This window comes from Cornus florida, unplaced genomic scaffold (assembly GCF_030987335.1).
Source record: "Cornus florida cultivar Cherokee Brave unplaced genomic scaffold, ASM3098733v1 CherokeeBrave_3.0.0_Hap2_Chr04, whole genome shotgun sequence".
NCBI lineage: Eukaryota > Viridiplantae > Streptophyta > Magnoliopsida > Cornales > Cornaceae > Cornus > Cornus florida.
This window is the reverse complement of record NW_026775574.1, coordinates 103,229,785-103,251,965: the sequence shown is the minus strand read 5'-3', so window position 1 is coordinate 103,251,965 and position 22,181 is coordinate 103,229,785. Positions and strand designations below refer to the sequence as shown.

At 41.0% G+C, this 22,181-nt stretch overlaps 1 protein-coding gene across 2 annotated transcripts; it reads right to left on the bottom strand.

The window, feature by feature from the left end:
• Positions 1–11,877: 11,877 nt before the first annotated feature.
• On the bottom strand, positions 11,878–20,778 carry LOC132304358 (serine/threonine-protein kinase STY13-like). 2 transcript variants are annotated; one of them, XM_059802002.1, is made up of 6 exons: positions 19,959–20,778; positions 18,499–18,631; positions 18,205–18,373; positions 14,455–14,579; positions 14,182–14,340; positions 11,878–14,051 (listed from the first exon to the last, which is right to left on the bottom strand). In XM_059802002.1, the coding sequence occupies exons 1-6, from the start codon at positions 20,087–20,089 to the stop codon at positions 13,737–13,739; spliced, it is 1,032 nt and encodes a 343-aa protein (XP_059657985.1). In that variant the 5' UTR covers positions 20,090–20,778; the 3' UTR covers positions 11,878–13,736. The 2 variants fall into 2 exon arrangements, with proteins under 2 accessions (XP_059657985.1, XP_059657984.1); XM_059802001.1 differs by having other exon boundaries at positions 18,178–18,373; positions 19,959–20,777.
• Positions 20,779–22,181: the final 1,403 nt, after the last annotated feature.

The window sequence follows — 22,181 nt, the reverse complement described above, 5'->3', positions numbered from 1 at the left end:
TCTACATATTCCGTGGAAATTTAAACTCTCGACCTTCTGTTTTGGTAATTAAGGAAGTATCATATTCTATTTTGTTGTTACATCAAGGGTGTGTTTGCCTACATGGAATTGGAGCCTTGGAATTGATAAAAAAAATAAATTAATTAATTAAATTGGTTCAATTTTTTTAGTTATTTTTTCAAATTCTACAAATTTTAATTTCAAAGCTCTAATTTCATGCAACCAAACACACTCTAAATATATTACATTACGTTATCCAAATTCCAAATCTCACCTAACTTGTGGACATATTTAAGGGTAGTCATTTTACAAAACATATGTAGCTCAAAAATCATTTGAGGCCATTATAATCATATTATACACACTGAAATGATTGTATTGAGCAAGTTGGTTAATTTTAAAGTCACTGATAAAGTCAAACTTAGTTTAATAAAAAGCTTAATTGTATCAAATTTGTTTATGTATAGCCTGATACTTAGGAAGCAACAACGATATAATATTGAGGAGGCCCGAGATGACATGGGCCAGATATGATTTGCAAACGCGACATCCGGTCCGTACAAATGGGTCAGGCCCATAGAGAGACACTGCTATATGGGCCGAACGCGAATAAGCCCATCAAAGATGACCAGAACTCATGGAGGAACGGGCCTAGATCCAGCAGTCCATCAACATTTGTAAATATCTATAAATAGGAGAAGTAATGAAAAGAATAGGGGAGATATTTTTTGGGTTGAAATACAAGAATTCTAGAGAGAGAAAGGGAGGAGGGATTTCTTGTATCTTCAATTGGCGCCGTCTGTGGGAAATCGTGAAAGATTGGTTGATCAATGATTAATATCGCGTGGATTCAGACCAATCTGGGGGATCGAGACTCGATCTTTGGGAGTTGGATCCAGATCTGAGCGATTGTGACCTACTCTGGAGGAATTTTAGTTCCTGTTGCTTTGGCAGAAGTGGCTTCAGATCTACGCAACAACGAGTTGTTCGATTGTGGCAGGACTTGACAGATTTAGAATTCGGACAATTTAGATCTCGTCAACCGTGAGCATAATTCGGAGAATTCGAAACCAGATCTGAAAAATTCCCACTCACGAAGCTCGGATCTACTCACGAACTTGAGATTAATGCCTTTACTCCGTTCAGGAATAATGATAGGTGAAAGCTCCAATCCGATGGAGGTTGTCCAACAAACGAAGCTTGAGGAGTTGATGAACTTGATCGAGGCTCTCAAAAAAGAGAATGCAGAATTGAAAGCCAGAATGTAACATCAGCAAATGCCCGCGGTTTCGCGTCCACCTCCGGCCGGTGAAGGAGGTGTTCAATCTAATATCGCGCATCAAGGCGAGCAGGATGAGAACAGTCAGTCAGCTCTCCACCGTGATGAAAGGAGGATGGATGATTTGCCGCCAAATGCTCGTCGAGTTGAGGATCACTAAGGATCGACTCACGTTGATCCGCGACGTGAGCAGATCAGACAGAACGAAGCCATGACCTTCGATCCGCATCGGGAAAGGTTCAACTGAGAGGAGGTGATAGAGGTTGATCGCTGCCAAGTTGCGTCGCCTTGGCAAAGAGAGCTCATAGAGGAACGGTCGTTCGATCCGTCCTACCGGCCCTCCATGGCTACAATCACTCATCGAGGTTCGGAGAGCAGAACCGTAGCTCACAGAGCTACCACTGGGGGCCAAAGAGAGAATGAAGCACTCCGATCCGCGGCTCGAACGGTTGATTCACCATTCACTGACGAGATCCTGAATGCCCCGCATCCAAGGAAGTTTGCTATGCCAGTATTTATTCTGTTTGACGGAACAACCGATCCGATCGATCATGTGTACCATATCTAGTTGAAGATGGCCCTGAATACGGAAAACGACGCTTTAATGTGCAAATGTTTCCCTACAAGCCTAGCTGGACCGGCGCTCAGCTGGTTCAAGAACTTGCCTAGGAGTTCCATTGGTAGCTTCCGAGACCTGTGCGATCGGTTCATAAGCCAGTACTATGGGAACAAGCGTCCGCTAAAGGACATCTCAAGCCTATTCACAATGAGACAGCACAAAGATGAACGTCTCCAGACTTTTCTCACCAGGTTTAATCTCACTAAGAGTATGGTGATCGAATGCCACCCTTCTACAGCGGTTCAAGCCTTCAAGTTAGCCATGACACGTGGCACTCCGTTCCATACCAGTCTGGTAGTGAACACGCCGACGACTATGGATTAACTCAATGAAAGAGCCGACGGCTTTGTGCGCCTAGAAGAAGAGGAGGCAGCCAATGCTCGGACAGCGTCGCTTGTGTCGACCGAGGAAAAGTCCAAGGCAAAGATTAGGCAGAAGCAGGCTCAGCCGCAGCGTCAGACCTCCTGGAAGGCAGAAAAGAGGTCCAGGGAGGAAGAGCTGATCACTCCGCTGAAAGTCACTCTGGCGAGGCTATATCAGGAGAACAAAGATAAGTTTCATCCACCACTGCCAATTAAGCAACCCCTCAAACAGAGGGATCAGACTAAACATTGTGCTTTCCATTCTGATTTCGGTCATCAGACTAATGAATGCAGGAATTTGAGAAGGCAAGTGGAGATGTTGATAGCTAGAGGGGAGTTCGCGAGTTATGTTCAAGGCTCGGCGACAGAGCAGAATCGACCGATGGAACAAGTAAAAAGGAGCCATAAACAAAGCTCCCACAATTCACAACCAGTTCGTATAATCAATGCTATCCACGGTCGACCCGAACCCAACGAAGATTCAGATGAGCTGCTCCGAGCGCGCCTACGGCAGGCGCAGATGAAGAAAAGGGTCAGCAGTGTGAATACTCTACACCAGCAGATCACATCGACACAGATAAAGTTCGACAGGACAGACCTGCAGCGTGTTCAAATCCCCCATGAAGACCCGTTGGTAGTCAGTTTGACAGTGGCGGACTGCCTGGTGCGCAGAGCTCTGATCGATCCCGGGAGCAGTGCGAATGTCATGCCGAGGGACACATTTGATCGGCTCGAGATTAAACCAGAGAGGCTCAAGCCCACTAGAAATCCCCTGTTAGGATTCGATGGCAAGAGGGTGGAGCCCGTCGGAATGGTGGAAGTAGAAGTTCAAGCTGCAGAACGAGTTCTTATGGAAACTTTCGTGGTTGTAGAGATTCACCCCTCGTACAATCTCCTAATGGGAAGAGGATGGATTCACAGAGTCCAAGGAGTACCCTCAACTTTGCATCAAGTCATGAGGTGCCTCGGACCCGATGGAAATAAGGTGATAGACATTCGTGGGGATCAGGTTGCAGCCAAAGAGTGTTATTCCGTCACACTAAAGTATGCTGGGAAAGGGAAGGCGCCCGTCCGATCGGCAAGCCCCAGATAGCAATTACAGGAACCTCCGCCCAAGTAGAACAGGGTGGAGGAGTCAGTTGACTTGATCGAAGAGCCCCTCCTGGATGTGCAGATCGATCAGTCCAGGCCAGAACGAACTACCAGAGTAGGAATAAGACTGACCAGGGAAGAGCGGCAAGAGCTAGCTGACTTCTTGTCTTATAATGCCGATGTATTTGCATGGAGTCACCTAGACATGCCTGGAATTAATCCCTCCGTATCCTGTCATTCCTTGAATGTCAATCCCAATTTCAAACCAGTAAAACAGAAGCAATGAAGATTTGCTCCAGAACGCAACCAAATCATAGCCGAGGAAGTTGATAGGCTGCTTGATGCGGGATTTATCAAAGAAGTACACTACCCTGATTGGTTGTCCAACGTCATTGTCGTACAGAAGAAGAATGGGAAATGGCGAGTATGCATTGATTTCACCAATTTGAACAAAGCCTGTCCCGAATGATAGCTTCCAGCTGCCAAAGATTGATCAAATAGTGGACGCTACCACCGGGTATGAACGTTTAACCTTTCTGGATGCTTATTCAGGTTATAATCAGATCCCTATGGACCCGGCAGATGAAGAAAAAACTTCTTTTGTAACCGAGAGAGGGACATACTGCTACAAAGTTATGCCTTTCGGACTAAAGAACGCGGGAGCAACTTATCAAAGACTTGTTAGCAAAATTTTCAAGGATCAAATAGGAAAGATTGTGGAAGCCTATATTGATGATATGGTGGTAAAGAGTAGGAAGAAGAATGATCATCTGAAACATTTGCAAGATATATTTGATGTGCTGAGGCGATATGGGATGAGGCTCAATCCAACCAAATGCTCGTTCGGTGTGAGTTCCGGTCAGTTTTTGGGACACGTGGTCAACCGCAGAGGCATCGAAGTTAGCCCCGCTCAAGCAGAGGCTTTGATTAAGAATGCCGAGCCAAAGACGGTCAGAGAGGTGTAAGCCCTCACAGGACGAATAGCTGCATTAAGTCGATTCATTTCAAAACTGTCAGACCGCTGCAAGCCATTCTTTGACATGATTCGGAGTCATGGAAGACAGGTCTGGGGAGATGAGCAACGACAAGCATTGACCCATTTGAAGGAATATATGCAGAATCCACCAGTCCTGTCAGCCCTGGATCTAGAAGAAAAGTTATTTTTATATCTTGGTATCTAGTGTTGCGACAAGTGCCGTTCTGATTCGTTGCAAGGAAGACGTGCAACACCCGGTATTTTATGTCAGTAAAACAATGACCGAGGCAGAACGAAAATACTCGAAGGCCGAACGGGTGATACTTGCACTTGTAAACGCAAAAAGAAAGTTGAGGCATTATTTCGAATCCCACCCTATAGTTGTTCTAACAACTTTTCCAATCAGAGTGCTTATGCACAAGCCAGAACTCTCGGGCAGAATGATAAAGTGGGCCATAGAGTTAAGTTCATTTGACATAACATATGAGCCGAGAACAGCTGTCAAAGGACAAGCGGTAGCCGATTTCCTGCTAGAGTGTGACTCTGAAGATACGGAAGAAGACCTTAGGTGCGGCTCTTGGAAACTTTATGTGAATGGCTCCTCTAACCAGATGGGGGCTGGAATTGGGGTTAAACTGCAAACCCCAAAGGGTACTTCTTTGAGTCAAGCACTCAGACTTGAGTTCCGAGCCACCAATAACGAAGCGGAATACGAGGCGTTGCTAAATGGGTTAAAGTTGGCCAGAGAGCTACAGGTCAGAAGTCTGACTGTTTAAAGTGACTCACAGTTGATTGTTCGGCAGGTAAATGGTGAGTACGCGACCAAGGATGACACGATGGAGGCATATCGTTCTGCCGTTCTGCATAAAGCCAAGGACTTTGCAAAGATTGAATTCATACAGTTACCGAGGGAACAGAACGCAGATGCGGACCGGTTAACATGTAATGCTTCGAGTTCTGGTGAAACATTGGCGAGGGTGATTCCAATAGGAATATTGACCCAGCCATCTATTTCCGAAGAACCTTTGGATTCTGACCCTTGGTAAGTCAACGTCATACCGTATGAACCGAGTTGGATTGACCCCATCATTACTTATATTCGAGATCGCGTTTTGCCTATGCAAAGGGATGAAGCTAGGAAACTCAAAAGGAATGCTGCAAAATACGCTATCGTGCATAACCAGCTGTACAGAAGATCCTATTCTGGCCCATACTTGAAGTGTGTCACCCTCGCAGAGTCGCAGCAGGTATTGCGAGCTATTCATGAAGGTGTGTGCGGCAATCATTCTAGGGGAAGGTCGTTAGCGCATAAAGCAATGACACAAGGGTATTTCTGGCCGAACATGTCAAGAGATGCGGAGGAGTTCTCTCGAAGGTGCGATAAATGCCAACGATATGGACCATTGATCCACCAACCACCTGAGGAATTGCACGTAATGGCCTCGCCGTGGCCTTTCGCGCAATGGGGGATGGATGTGGTCGGTCCTCTGCCAACGGCAAGAGCTCAGAACAAGTATGTGTTACTGGCCACGGATTACTTCACTAAGTGGGTGGAAGCAGAACCATATCCTAGCGTGACTCAGATTCATGTGAGACGATTTATTTGGAACAATATTATCTGCCGTTTCGGCGTTCCAAGGTCAATAGTCATGGATAATGGCACGAACCTCGACAGCAAGCAAGTAAGAGAGCTGCTGGAGGAGTATGGAATTAATCAGAAGTTGGCTGCAGTAAGTCATCCTCAGGCCAATGGACAAGCAGAAATTACAAACAGAATAATTTTCGTATGCATTAAGAAGAAGCTGGAGGACCATAAAGGGAAGTGGTTGGATGAGCTCCCGAACGTCCTATGGGCTTACAGAACCACCCCAAGGCGGCCGACTGGGGAGAGCCCGTTTGCAATGGCATATGGTACCGAGGCGGTTATACCGGTTGAACACTTGGTCCCAACTATCAGAAGCTTAGCATGGAGTCGAGATCAGAACGACAAGATGTTAAGATTGAACCTCGATATGATAGACGAAAGGAGGGACGCTGCAGCAATAAGGTTAGCATCATACCAGCAAGTATTGGCGAATAGTCACAACAAAAGAGTGAAACACAGAGATTTTGCCCCTGGCGATCTAGTTCTGAAAAGAAAGGTGGGGATAGTCAAAAAAATGATGCCACCCTGGGAAGGCCCATACAGAATTGCAGAAGTCATAGGCAAGGGAGCATATACGTTAGAAACCATGGCGGGAAGGTTGGTCAGCAAGCCCTGGAATGCCACGTCTCTGAAGAGGTACTACCAATAAAAGCTAAGTTTCGGTTTTATTGGGTGTTGTTTGTTGTCAATCAAGTACGTATGAATGTGCAAATTCCTGAAATTTATAAAAATAACTTTCCTCTTCAATGGGTTGCTAAAAATAAAAAAAAATGAAAAGCCAAATGGCAAGTGGCATTCTAGCCGAGCGCCAGGCACTTAAGCAAGATAAGTGGCAGCTGGCACCATAAGCCGAACGCCAGACACTTGCTAAAAAATGAAAAGCCAAGTGGCAAATGGCATTCTAGCCGAGCGCCAGACACTTAAGCAAGATAAGTGGCAGCTGGCACCATAAGTCAAACGCCAGACACTTGCTAAAACATGAAAAGCCAAGTGGCAAGTGGCATTTTAGCCGAGCGCCAGGCACTTAAGCAAGATAAGTGGCAGCTGGCACCATAAGCCGAACGCCAGACACTTGCTGAAAAATGAAAAGCCAAGTGGCAAGTGGAATTCTAGCCGAGCGCCAGGCACTTGAGTAAGATAAATGGCAGCTGGCACCGCAAGCCGAACGCCAAGCACTTGCCATAAACAAGCACACGACAAAGTGAATATAAAAAAAAAAAAAAGAGAGAAAAGGTATATATATATTGAAAATGGGTTTGAACAGAGCGCAACACAAAGGAGAAAGAGAAAAAGAGTTCTGTCATCTCATTCATAATAAGCATTGGATTTACAAAAAATGAAATATTCAAGTCACATTGTTACAAAAAAGTATGGAATCGAAGAGTCCGGAGGAGTCCTAGCTAGCTGCCTCAGTACCGACAGCCTCCTGGTTGTGCCGACCCGCCTCCTCGGTCCCATCAGCCATCTCACCCTCGCGAGGTGGGGAATCAAGATGAATAACAGAGTCATTCTGCTGGGGGCCAACGTCAGCAGTGGCTATGGGAGGAACCACAGTTCACGATTGAGGAACGGTTAGAGGCAGAGCGGTAGGAGGAGCTGTAGTGATCCTAGAGGAAGCAATGTCCTGGAACTCATCAAATATGTGCTCCGCTTCGGTGGGTTCTGGGTCAACATAGACCCCTAGAGGGTCAATCCCTAAATCCTTATCGACCTCATCTGGAGTTGAGCTGGTCTGTCCCTCATCCGGAACTCGGTCGGAGAAACCTTCTCAGAATCCTTGAGCATATCTAAGAGCGCCGACCCTTGAGAACCGAGCATGAAGAGCCAGCATCCCACCGTTCACTCTGCTGATGGTATCAATCAGAGCAGTACGCTCGTCCAGAACTCTCTTCTCAAAAGCCATCCGAGCAGACTGTTCATCAGCCAGAAGGAGCTGGAGCTCTTCCTTTTTCGTCTCTGATTGAATCACGCTCAGTCTGCCAGACACTCTTTTCAAGCTGGAGGGCATCCTTCTCATCCTGAAGAGAGTCGTTTTCTTTCTTCAAGACATCTCTTTCTTGTTCGGTTTTTTCAAGCCGAGCCAATACCTCGGTATTCTTGCTGGCGAGAAGGTCGTTTTCCTTATTGGCCACCTCCAGGCTATCAGAGAACTTACGGGCCCTGGCGTTCCCTATTTCGACCTGCTTCTGCATAGCCATCATACCGAACAAAGTCTGCATAGATATACATTAATAATGGTTAAACTGATAGTCTGGTCGGACGAAGGTAAGACCAAATAGTATGAGAGGATTCATGAGTTGGGAAATAAAAGTCACCTCCATGGCAGATTGGGGGAAGCGGCTGAACACATCCTTTTGGGATAGACCTTTCGCCGCCTCAAGGTCTTTCGGAGTCCACATGCTCCTGTAATACGCCATGGCAGTCTGGCCATCCTTTAGCATGGTCTCGTTCGGCTTCACGAACGTTCCATCCGTTCGGGTGTACCGAGGAGCCCACGGTGGTAAAGTGGGAAGAGAAGGAGAAGCTGAAGCAGAAGCAGAGGCACCAGCTGCGACAGGCCCAGAGGGGGCAGGAGTTCTGACTGGGCGATGCAAGAGAGCACTCGGCCCAGAGACCCGGGTCCTTCTTATAAGAGGTTCCTCCTCGGGGTCGACTCCGCCGTCAAGATGAGGCCTTTTGTCTCGTTCTTTGTCCCGAGCGCCCCCAGCGGCAACATGGGCAGTAGTGATTTGTGGAGATGCGCTTGGGTTGGTAGCAGGGGTACTGACAACAGAATCAATAGCCACCGTGCTCGGGATGGTGTCAGAGATGGTGGCTGAGGAAAAGGCTGATGCAGGAGAGGAGGTTGCTCCAGCAGCAGAAGTGGGTGGGGGAGTATTTTTCCTCCTACCAAATGATGGAATCTGAAGCTTGCTCATGGTATAGCCGAGGGATGAGAGCGCTAGAAGGTTGTCTGAAGTGAGGAGGTCTGAGCAAGAAGGAATATCGTTCAGAACGTATTTCTTCAAGTAATTACTCTTATCCCTGCAAACACTGTAGCTCAAGTCATCACAAGGTATGCATAAGGAGCGACATAAGAAAGTACAAAAGCGAGGAACGCATGTTTCGCAGGGACAATCGTTTTTATGAGATTTGAATTTCTTATATGAGGAAACAGAACAGACGCCAAAGGCGCTCGGAATTGGGTAATCCTCTGCAGCCAGCGAAGACCAGGCCCCACTAATGCCCACAATGTTATCCCTCCAACCCTTTTCAGATTTGATTGTGTCCGTATATATGGACATCTTGTCGATCGGGTAGAGGTGGTAGAAGGGCTCGTTAGTTCGGATCTTACTGACCTTATAACACAGAATAAGATCTATGAGGTCAAGGTCCAGGCTTCTGTCACGAATCAACAGTAGCATAACGGATATGATTCTAAAGAAATTGGGGTTTACCTGCAGGGGGGATATCCCCAGTCTATTGAAGACATAATTAAAGAAGGGATGCAGAGGGAACCTAACGACATTCAGTTGAAGGTTTGAAAATAAAACTTCGCCGGGAAGGAGGCCGGCACCGGTCATAATATTAACATCCTTAGGGCAAACCCTAACTTGGATGTTGTCAGGAAGTCTAAGTCTCATACGAAGAACATCTAGATCTACAACTATGGTGGAAGTGATTGAAGGATCTAAAAGGGTAAAAAGAAGCCTGCCGAAAGTAAAAAGGAACAAAACTAACCTCTGAGGTAGAAAGCAACAAAGAGCACTGCGAGACCGCTGGAAGAATGACTCTTGAAGGATTTCACCGGAAGAAGCTTAGCACTGTTCTAAAGAGAGAGAGATTTGACTGATAATGGAGACGGTAAAAAGGCATGAAGTGGTATTCTAGAGCCTTATAAAGGCGAGGGGGACCCGAGGGCCGAAGCGTCAGGAAGGCGAGAAATTCATCGAGCCCCGGAACATTGATCTGGATCTGACTGTCCGTTCCCCCATGTGGGTTTCTCGAGCCGTCAACGTCATGATGAGACGCCTTCAATAATTACCCCCTTATTAAACAAGGGGTAATTATGGGGGCAGTTGAGGAGGCCCGAGATGACATGGGCCAGATATGATTTGCAAACGCGACATCCGGTCCGTACAGATGGGTCAGGCCCATAGAGAGACACTGCCATATGGGCCGAACGCGAATAAGCCCATCAAAGATGAGCAGAACTCATGGAGGAACGGGCCTAGATCCAGCAGTCCATCAACATTTGTAAATATCTATAAATAGGAGAAGTAATGAAAAGAACAAGGGAGATATTTTTTGGTTTGAAATACAAGAATTCTAGAGAGAGAAAGGGAGGAGGGATTTCTTGTATCTTCAAATATAGAGATGGTGATACATTTTTTTTTTATATTTATTTAAAAAAGACATAATCATGATACGTCAAAAAAACAGTCATGTTCAACTTATGTTTGGATTATATCCTCGCATGTCAACGACACTCATAAGAGAAATGTCTCTACTTCCTACGGCAGACATTAGTTCACCTGAGTGGACTATATTATGGGAATCCTGCTAGACTAGTAATACACCCACAATTTTGGGAATCCTAAAAGCTGATAATTCAGTCATGTTGAGTCCTGAAAACCAATCTTTTATTCCCAATTCTGCTATTGTACGGTGGTTTGGGAAATTCCATGGAATTATCTTTAAATCACTCACCAAAAAAAAAAAAAAAAAAAAAAAAAATGAAGAAGAAGAAACATTTTTGAGGTGGAATGTGACCTGAGACAAGCTACACCCAAAGTAGAGTAGGAATCCTCCTACTCACACGGTCACACACATATATGTGGGAATCCTAAAAGTTTGATCATTATTGAGTCCTGGTAGGATCTTTTATTCCCAAATCGATTATTGTACAGTGTTTTGGGAGATTCCAGAGAATGATTTTAATGCGCTTACTACAGAAAATTGTTGCAGGAATGTCATAACAAACTTTTGAGAAGCCAAGGAAATAAGCAAGAATGCAAATGAAACACAAGCACACCTCTCTAGTTTTTGCATCGCAGATTCAGTACACACATTTTTAATTCACAGTTCAACTCAACTCAACATAATCTTTTCTTAATTATATGAACACGTTACGTTTCTCGTCGTTAAGTTATTATTGACAAAAATCCCATTACGTAGCATCAAAGTTTAGTTTCATTCAACTATATATATGCAGGTTAATGGTTAAGTAAATATAACACCCAACTTTTCAAAAAAAAATTAATAATAATAATAAATTTTTTAAAAAATAAACTAATTAAAAAAACAGGCATAGTAGCCTTTTTCTTTAACAATTTTTTTAAGGATAAAAAACTCAATGATATTACACTATTCGTTTACAACAATAATTAATACTCTTTTCTTCTTCTTTTTAACTACTTGGGACCGGTTACATGAATCCTGTATTTCCATTCCGTTCTATTTAAGGCAATAATCTTAATCAATTCACATGCTATCGGAGCATTCCTTACTAACTATGCCCACGTTAAGTTCGGTATTCCTCCTCCCCTAATATTATCCTCAACGTGGATAGCAGAACAGAATTTGCAAATCGAATTCGAGCTGTTTGAGCTGCTCCAATCAAAACAATTTGCACATGAGAGGGATTCTCTACTTTTCTCCATCAAATGCTATTCCATTAATAGTACAAGTTATTTTTACAAGAGAACCAGATTTGATGCAAAAACTATTAACTGATTCATATAGATAAGCTTGTTCCTCTTAAAAAATATATATGGGATTTTTCATAAAGATGTAAACCAAAATGGGCACCAGACAGCCACAAGTCAAGTACTATACCAAGCTTTTCATTACACAATATATATATATATAGGCATTTAAATGTATCATCCAAACACCATGTGAAGTAGTTTTAACTAGAACTAGTACAAACTAAAAACAGGCATTTTTATTTAACCAACTAATTAACCACACAATTAGTAACATCATATATGTGGTACTTTGCCTGCTGCTAATATGTGTGTGCTATCACTACGTTTTGAAGCTCCTCCACTTGCACAGCTCAAAGTTCTTGTGCTTCTGTGTGATGAAGCCATTAGCATCCTCGTCGAAGCTGTCTTCCTGAGCATTGCCGCCTCTGCCTCCATTCCTGTCACATTCCGTGGTTTTCTCAGCCTCAACAAAGTGGACTTTCTTGCTAGCCTCTGGAGCATGTTTTTTGGGGGGGACGACTTGTTCTTCCTCGTGGACGGCCTTGTTCTTGAAGATCAGGTGAACATTCGGGTACTGGGGGGCGTCATGGAGGATGCTCGGCGACTTCTCTATCCGGGAAACATGAGCGTAGTAGTCGTTGGAAGTTGTGCTCCAACCTTGGTGGTGCCTGGCAATGTAATCATCATCAGAGCTTCTCAACATTGTGTTTTGCTTGCTCTGCTCTATTTGCTCTGTTCACTAACACTATCAACACAGGAACTGCAAATTTATAGGCAAACAATGCCTTTTTTCATATATTCTCTAAATGATAATGTTAGCATATGATTCCATTTCTTTTGTCATTGTCAAACTGTAGATTCAGCCTTTTTTTGGGGGAAGGCATAAATGCCTTAAAATGTGGAGGGCATTAACTCTCTGTGTGTGTAATTTAAGCCTTATAAAGTGCAAATTACAGATTTAATTCTGATTTTTAAGCCATACTTTGTGAAAATGCATTGAAATAGTTTGAATTATTGTGTACCTCCAATTTTTATTTTTATTTTTACTTTATGTTAAACCATGGTTTGTCATCTGCATAATAAAATGACTGTTTCAAAGAGTGCTGAAGTTAAATTGAAAAACTTTTCATGCCGGATAAATTATTAAGTAGTCCATGACCATAAGCCACTTGATAGTCCAATTCAATCAAAACCCATGATAATGTTTTAGGTTTTTTTTTTTTTTTTTTTTAATCAAAAACCCATGTTCAGAATGTTTTTATAATATCTGATTAGGCTCTACTGAGTCTATTTTTATTTTTATTTTTATTTATTTTTAGTTGGACAAATTTGGACGGACTAAACCACAAGGTTCAATGGAGCTACATGGAATCCTGTTTTAATCATGGAACAAGCTGTTCATTATTTTCAGGAATTTTGGAAAGTGGTTATGGAACCTTCCAAGTAGAAAGTTGAAATCAGATTCCTTCTGCTGCTCCTAGAATGGGTTGGATTACTCCTGCGGAGGAGGTTTTGTTATGAGGAATCCTGAAACATATCATATTCTTGTGGTGGAGAATTGCTTTCTCAATTCAAAGACTTCCCATTGATATGAATTTAGCTCCCAAAAAAAAATAATAATAAATAAAAATTAAATAAATAAAAATATTAAATAAATAAAAACCTCCTACTTGCCGATAAGTTTCTATCATACCTGAGAATACGGTACCCTACCCCCAGGGTTGGATCATCCATCATATGAGCCCTACTACCACATTCAACGGCCAGAAGACCCGTGCAACAATGGTTATTTTTTTACCCAGCAAGAACCAACCAACAACCACAACAAACCCAACTATTCAGTGCAAGTCTTTTCATGATAGACCAAGATTGTTGGCTTATTTATTTATTGTTACATTAGCTAATGATCAACTAAGTTATCAGAACTAAGACCATACAGCTGGGGTAAATTGAGTAACAGCAGCCTAAGGCAGCCTCTTCATCCTACAAGCTGGTTCTTCACAACAAGATACAAGTATTACATTACAGCTACTTCCCTTGCAGCATTTTTTGAACCCTCAGAAGGCTTTAAGGTTAGTAACACTGGTTGAAGCAGAAGAAGAAACCCTTTTGTCTGATTTCCATCTCTCCGGTAGGGCTTTCCCCCGAGTCATTACGTAACGCCATCAAAGAGCTTGTACCAGGAGATTCCGGTGGCAAGACCGTGTTCTCAGAGGTGAAAACCCGAGAAGGGATCATCTGTTCGGGAGGTGAGATGGTGGAAAGATAACGAAGGAGCATCTGTATTACTTGGCTGAAATTGGGCCGTGCATTGGGATCCTCCTCCCAACACGAGCTCAAAATCATGGCTAATTCTTCTGGGAGATCTTCCAAGCTAGGTCTCACATTCTGAATCATCAAACATGAAACCCGAACAATCAGCCACACTAACTCGCAGGAACACTAGTGGGGACAACTTTTCTATAATCAAAATAATCGAAGAAGATAAAATTTAAGATGGACGAGAAAGATATATTACTTTAAAGGCAGCTGCATAAGCTGCCTGTAGGTTTGACATGCCTTCAAATGGCAACTTATTGTGTAACAGCTCCCATAACACAATAGCAAAGCTATAAGTATCTACTTTGTGGTTGTAATGCTTTTTCTCTCCGTGCCTCAATGTAACCGTACTGTACAACTGCCACCATTGAACAAACCAATCAATTGCAACCTAAAAAGTGATCATATGCAAGGAAATAAAAAGTAAAATTGAAAGGAAAAAAAAAAAAAAATTATGCTGAATTTAATGTACCTCTGGAGCCATCCAACGGTATGTCCCTGTTTCAGCAGTCATCATCTCTGTTACAGACTCTTCTCTTGCTAAACCAAAATCCACAAGTTTAACTGTTCTCTGGTCTCCGGTCAAGATTAAGTTTTCTGCAAAAAAATTTGAAAACCCATCATCAGCAGGAGGTGTTAGAGTCCAATCAATTGCTAAACGTACATATCTACAATTAAAGTTTTTTAAAGAAAGGGTTTCTAAATCTTCCCAGGACAGTTCCCAACATTTGGCACCTCCCATAGTTCTTTTTAGTAAGTGGCACTTTCTTCTTCGTAACACCATCAATGATTTGCTCAAAATCAAGTTTCAACCAGATATATATGACAATACTATGTTTACTGTTCCTATTATGTCCATTTCATTAGGATGCTCCCAAGTACATGTGAGCGTGCTCAGTTTGCCAGAGCCATGAAATGGATTTACGTGTTGCCTCCAAAATAAGGCAAAATTTCCAGTAGTATCCAAAATTCTGGAATGAAATTACCAGATAAGCAGATGTAGTTCTGCAAAACCTTCACATTAAGCATGTCCAGAATAGATGAATCTAGGTACTGGATTTATTAAGCACAGGAAAAACAAAGCAGTATCAATAAACACAATTCACCAATATGTGATCCCAAATCCATCAGCTACATAAAATTTGAAGTCTACTATTTTGTATATCTGAGAAAATTACATTTTCTTCGGTATAAACTTCCATACTTTTTCCATACTCCTGAACCATGCTTTTGAATGCCCTCCTTACCGCGAAACTGGGAGATGTAGAGGCATCACAGGCATTGAGTTCTTTTGGTGTCATGGCACTGAAAACAGACAATTTTTTTGCAAATTCAATACAGAAAAAAGATCAAGACAACTAGTTTTTATACACCCTGATGCACTCTGAAAGTGATTTCTTCTTGTAACTTGGCTTGAATGGTATGTCCTCCACCTCTCCAAAGGGAATATATCTACATTCCTCGGAAACATATTTTTTAAAAGGGAATACAACTTCTTGGAAGTTTTGGGTAAAGTGCACAAGGAACACATGGGAATGCCTATTCTTATTAGGAAGTGTTCTCGGAACCCTGGGAAACTTAAAATATTTGGAACAGGGATCATCTGAAACTTGTTGAAATGCATTTTCTACTACTAAAATGTATTTCTTACTCTACACTCTAATAAGCCTTCCTAAGAACGGTTTATAAACACTTTTCACATGTTTTTAAAGTGGCACCTCAAACAACCTACAAAAATGCACATACAATGTTTTAGAGACAAGCTCAGGTGAGTGGGTGACATGTAAGTGATTTTTCAGCTACAATTTTCAGAAACTCAGTTCAATGATCCAGAGGCATAGAAAATGTGGAACATTTTGGTTGCAACACATGGAAGATAATTCCAGGAGGACTTGGTTTAGCATTTCAATGAATTCAAGTAATGACCTATTTCTACTATTCTTCAGCAATAAAAGCTCTCACAATTCAGCGATACCAATTAGTATTCAATTTCTTTGCTAAAGAAACCATTCTGCATGGGAAATCCGAACCCCCATAATTTTTTTTTATTCAGTTGAACGAACATTAAAAGTACGAGATAAATTGATCTTTCCAATATCAAATAAAGTATACATAAACCATACCTAGCCTTCTATGCAACAAGTTCTGCGTCGACAGTTACATACATGTTCTTTTTTAACCATCATAAAATGTAATGAAAGTAGGAGATAGAGAGGAAAACCAAAATTAACATGGGATGAAATTATTAGAAATGATTTTAAAATGTTAAATATTGTAGGAGTTATGACTTGTAATAGGAGAGAGTGGAAAAATAGAGCCACACCCCATTCATATGGGATTAAGGCAAGGATCATGACGATGTAAATGCAATGATCTAAAGAAAATTTATTTTCTTGGGAATAAATTCTTCAATGAATCTAGTTTTATTATAGTAAACAAGTCGCTTGGAATCCTTTAGGTTGCATCTTTTAACATAATTTGAAGTCCATGGGAATTTACAATTTTCACTATCTGAAATTTTGCGAATTTAAAATCCTGTAATTTGTAACTCTTTTGTTCTATTAAGCTTTAGATTTCAAAAGCATGAGTCAAGACCTTTTGCTTGTAACTCCAAGATGAGAACATTTGCTCCCAAATCTGCACCTAAGTTGCAAAATCTATTTATAGATTAAAAAATGTGTGATCTAAACATCGAAAACTATATATATGTATATATATATTTTTTCAGTACCAACATTGTTTAGGAATATATTATCAACTTCTAATATTCACTGTATAAAAGCAAAACAATAAACAATTTTAACTTATGATGCATTTCTAATCTGATCATGGGTTTGCAACATAAAGAAAAAGAAGAAATAATTGATGTTTCAAACAACTTACCCCAAAAGAAAAGTTAAAAGGAAAATGAAAAATGGAACCAGAGAAATATCCAAAAGGAGATCTCTGCAAGTGAAAAAGGTAGAGAAGAGAGAGCTTTAGAATAGGGTTAGCCTTGAAGGTCTTGAATTAAGGCTTTGAATTGGAGTTAACCGCCAATCTGTGTTAATTTAGTGCAATAAGCATCTGATGCAAAGGTGGATCAGACCCAAATCTTACAAGTATCTAAAGTGCTTTAGACTAGAATTGAAGGGAGTACGAGAAAGAACTCAAACTATTGTACCAGCCCCCAGCCTTCAACAACTGAGAAGAAGAAGAAGAATGAGCCTGAGAGCATAAAATATCATTTTCCACCGTCTTTGGCCGTGTAGAAAAAGGTTGTGCTGGCATCTTGGAAGGACTTTCTAATCCATAACTGAATTAATGCGGGATTTGTAGAATCAGTTGCTTTTACACGGTGATTTAGAATGCCACAACAAACGTGATATGGAAGTGCAAGAATTTCAAAATCCAGTGATTTGAACTATGATCTCCAAATCCCAGGAGCTATGAAATCCTAGCAGTTATATCTCACAAAGAGAACACAGCTTTATTTGATTTAAGAGGATAATATAACATGAGGTCAAGCTAGTCAATCTTTTAAAATGGTATGGCACAAGAACTAGCCCACATAAATAAAAACAAGAGAAAATAACATACATAAAGTAAAAAGAAATATAAAGGAGAATTATGTTTTTTTCTTGGTCTAAATCCTACATCTTTGCAGCATGTCTTTGTGATTTCCGAAATGCTTTTATTATTAACATTTTTTTTTTTTTTTGGTTCCTCCAGTTTGTGAGTGTGTGTTTTGGGGAGGAAGGAGGGGGGAAACTACCTCGTGTAATTATTTTATGCTTCTTGCTGAATGGAAACACATTCCACTATGTATGCCTAGTCAAGAAAAATGGATTTACTCCAATATCCTCTTTGATATTTATGAATGAACTCAATGACCCAAAAAAGAAGAAGAAGAAGAAGAAAGAAGTAACATTATAATTTCTGTTACAAAGAGGTAGTTTTAAACTTGTGATGGTATTCTAAAATATTCAAAACCATCCAAGTTACATCTATTGCGTCGGAAATAGCATGCAACCAAAAGTGTAACAAACAAAATCAGTTTATAAAATTCTTTGTATTTGAATCCTGAAAGAAAAATTATGATACTGAAACTGTGTAGATTATAACTAACAGGTAGAAGTCCCCACAGCTAAACTCTTGAACATAATTTTTTTTTACCATTCGAATTCGATGGTGTAACAGGAAATAATAGAATTACCAGGTTTCAGATCACGATGTATGATACCATGAGAATGTAAACACTCCACCGCACGAGCAACATCAAGTGCATAACCAATCGCAACATGTGCGTCCAAGCATCCGGGCCGCATGTTAAGCAGATATTTACGCAGTGTCCCTCCTAATAAAAGCTCACTAACTATCACCATTACAGGCTCCTTGCAAGCGCCAATAAACTGTTGACACACAACATTTCAATAACAATTGTCAGATGTTGTATCCGTATTCTATATTCCAAGCGTACCACAGAAGCAAGTAAGCAACTGCCAAGAATCCTATGAACCTTGGAATCAAATCCAACCTTTGCTAAGTTTTTATGTTGAACTCTAGACAACATAGCAACCTCTCGTGCAAACTGGGCTTCTCTCTTGGGAATTTCCTCTGGGGTTTCTCCTCTATGAACAATTTTAATTGCAACAGTCTGATTCCTATATCTGAAGGAAACCCAATGAGTTAAATAGAGAGATGGACTCAACAAACTAGACACAAATTGACATTTAAAATTTTTAACAACCACAACTCCAAGTGAAGGTCTGAGGTCCAGTCCCCATTTTACCACTCACTATGACTCGGCTATTTAAGAAAATCATAAATATCTAATTGCACAAGTGCCCTCCCAAAGTGAGAGGTGAACGTTCAAGTCCTCCAAAAGGGCAAATGGGCGTGTGAGTTCCTTGTCAAGGAAAAAAAAATTGCACGAGTGCCCATTAAGAGCTGCGTTTCTAAATCAAAAGGCAGGTCAAATTTTCAAATACATAGAGACTCAAGAAATTGTAAAAACTGCATCTCAATTTTCTGAACAATTCAAGAAAATAAATGCAGAAGGATTGCACATTATAAAGTCATATATTTTCTACAAACATGCAAAAAAAGAAAAGATTGCGCTTCTGAATTCCTTAATAAACAAAACATGAGTTGAGAATTTCCAAGTCTAAATACTGTTTTTCTCAACCAAGAAGACGCAGTAGTGGTATTATTACGAAGACAACATGAAAGGATTTCACTTCTTCGGACTAAATCACCAAAACAAATCTAAATGCTTTGGCGATATAGTCCAAATGTACCACAGATGCAACTGGCAACAACCCCAAGAACCATGGAATCATATCCGACCGTTGCTGAAGTTTTTATGTTGAACTCTAGACAAGATAACAACCTCTCATGCAAACCGAGGCTTCTCTCTTCGAAATTTCTTCTGGGGTGTTTATGAACTTTTTAAGTAACAACATCATGATTCTTGTATCTGAAGGAAACCAATAAACTAAATAGTAGCATGACCTCAACAAACTAGTTACAAATTGACATCTAAATCCCTCAAGAAATACTACTCCAAGTGAAGGTCAACTAAGTAGCAGCATGACCTCAACCAACTAGTTGAAAATTGACATCTAAATCACTCAAGAAATACAACTCCATGTGAAGGTCTGAGGTCCATTTCCAGTCTAAACAGTAACTACCAATATGCAATTCAAGAAAATCATACCCCAAAAAAAAAAAAAAAATTGTCTATAATGAGCTGGATTCTAAATTTTTTTTTAAAAAAAGGGTCAAATTGTCAAATAATCCTCTATGAAACAGAACTTGAGAAGTTTTAGAAACTGAATTACAATATTCTGAAAAATCACAAAAATAAATGCAGAACACCTGCAGGTTATCAAGTCTTATCTGAGGCTTCTGAATTTGCAAAATAAATAAAAATGTAACCTAAGAAGTTAAAAAAAAAAAGAAAAAAAAAAAAAAGAAAAAGGTTGTATGACTTACTTTCCCTCGTACACTTTGGCATGAGCCCCCTCTCCGATCCTTGGCCCAACAAAAAGATGCTTGGGATCAACCATCCATTTTGCATCCAACCTAAACTCATCAACTGAGTAAAACTCACTCCCAGATTCCATCTTTCTAAAACAAAAAATGGATTTAAAACCAAATCCAGCAACAAAACCCAGTACCCATCAACAAATTTACAGAGAACTCGCATCAAAATTCATGAACTGAGGCATTGACAAGTTCTTCCATTTACATAGTAGTACATACAAGCTGAAGTGAAAACAACCCTATGAAAGGACATGCTTTGTAGTCCGTGTACTGATGATAATGACAAGCCTCCCAACAAAACCCACAACTCAAAAATCACGACCCAGAGATCAAAACCAACTGTAGAGGAGGCAAGAGTGTAGAACCCCACATTTTGGAGAGAGAGAGAGAGAGAGAGCCCCAAGAGAAGTTCAAAGCCCAACGAGGGTTATTGAAAAAGTCCCAAAAGGGGGAACAAGGGAAGAGAACCAATTAGCAAAATCTTAACCAAACCAAAAATCAAAACTTTCTACTGAATTGATGATGAGCTTTGAGTATTATTTAATCTTTCTAGTACCAAACCCCACCCTTGATCTGCAGACAGAATTATTGGAGGGATTGAATCTCTGCTTCATTTATATTGAAGAGAGAGAGAGGGGATAGAACAAAGGAGATATTTCCTCTTATTGTAATGGTGGTTGTGGGAGCCAAAAAAACTAATAATTTGCACATGGCAACGGATATCGTCAACATGGGGGCATTGGGGACAAACTACTGATGAAGAAACGACTAGACAACTTCCATCATTGAATTTCACTTTATCATATCTAAGAACTGGTATTGAAATTTGGAATAATTTCAGTAACACCCTCACTAATTTGGTCAAATATCAGTTTAAAATATTTTTCGAAAATAATTATCACTCACATTATAAATGTTTACTCTATTTTTCACTCACTCCCCAAAAGTTAGTTTGCAGGTATGTCAAAATACTTTTACATATAAAAAGACATTTTTACTCTTTGACTTTAGTTTGACCCTTGACTTTGGTCTACCCTCATTTTTTTAATTTATTTTTTTACAAAATATCAGTATTAAAAGACAACATGGCCCCTTAAAAATTTGTAAATTTACAAATTACGTTATATACGCTGTTATCGAAAATGCCATTGTCCGGCTTCGCCCAATCTCGATTCCTTCGTCGAGCAATTCTCCACTACGTGTATAGGTTACGTTTCCTCTCTTGTTCAGCGTTGCTTCGCGTTTTCTCCTGGTGATTCTCAGGTTTGATTCATTGGAAAGATAATCACTTAGTTGAATGAATACACTGACTCCCCAATTTGGGTATATCTTAATTTATTGCTTTGTGTCATGTAGTTAGAGGATGGTAACAAGAAGGCAGAAAACTTAATTTTGTTTCCTCCTGCTGATCGGTACATACAGAGACATATATATATATATATATATATATATATATATATATATATATACATACTCTTATATACACACACAGACACACATACACACACACACACACATATATATATATATATATATATACTCCTATATATACACACAGAGACATATATATATACACACACACACACACACACAAGCACAACACCACCACCAATCGCCGTCGATCGCCGTAAAGAGGACCTCCAACACGCCTCGACTGCTCTCCTCAAGAAGATGTCGATCGACGCGTGTGGCGCAATTCCAGTGACGGGGTGCTGAGCTTGTATTTGCCATCGTTTGATGGTGTCGGCTGTGAAGAAGGCGGCGGTGAGCTTGCAGCGGTGCTCGGAACATTGACGACAGTGTGCTCGGGCGGTGGAGATGGCTGGTTCGGGACGACATTGAATCAGCGACTAAAGAAGTTGCGATTCCAGTGATGAGCCGTGATTGGGTTTGATGGCGACCAGCGGGATTTAATGGCTGCGAGCTTAGCTTTGGATAATGGTGGCCGACGATAGAGAGGATGGCTGTGGATCGGCTGGTCCTCACCGAATAGTTTACTCATCGTCTCCGTTGTCCGGTCCGCTTCTCTTCGCCGTCGCTGGAATTGGAAGTGGAATGACACAGATCGCCGCCGTGGTTTTCTGTGGCTTGGTTGATTTGTGATCAATTTTGTGGTTTTATTAGTGGATCTGCGTGTTTGGTGCAAAACCTCTAATTCATCTTCATCTCTTT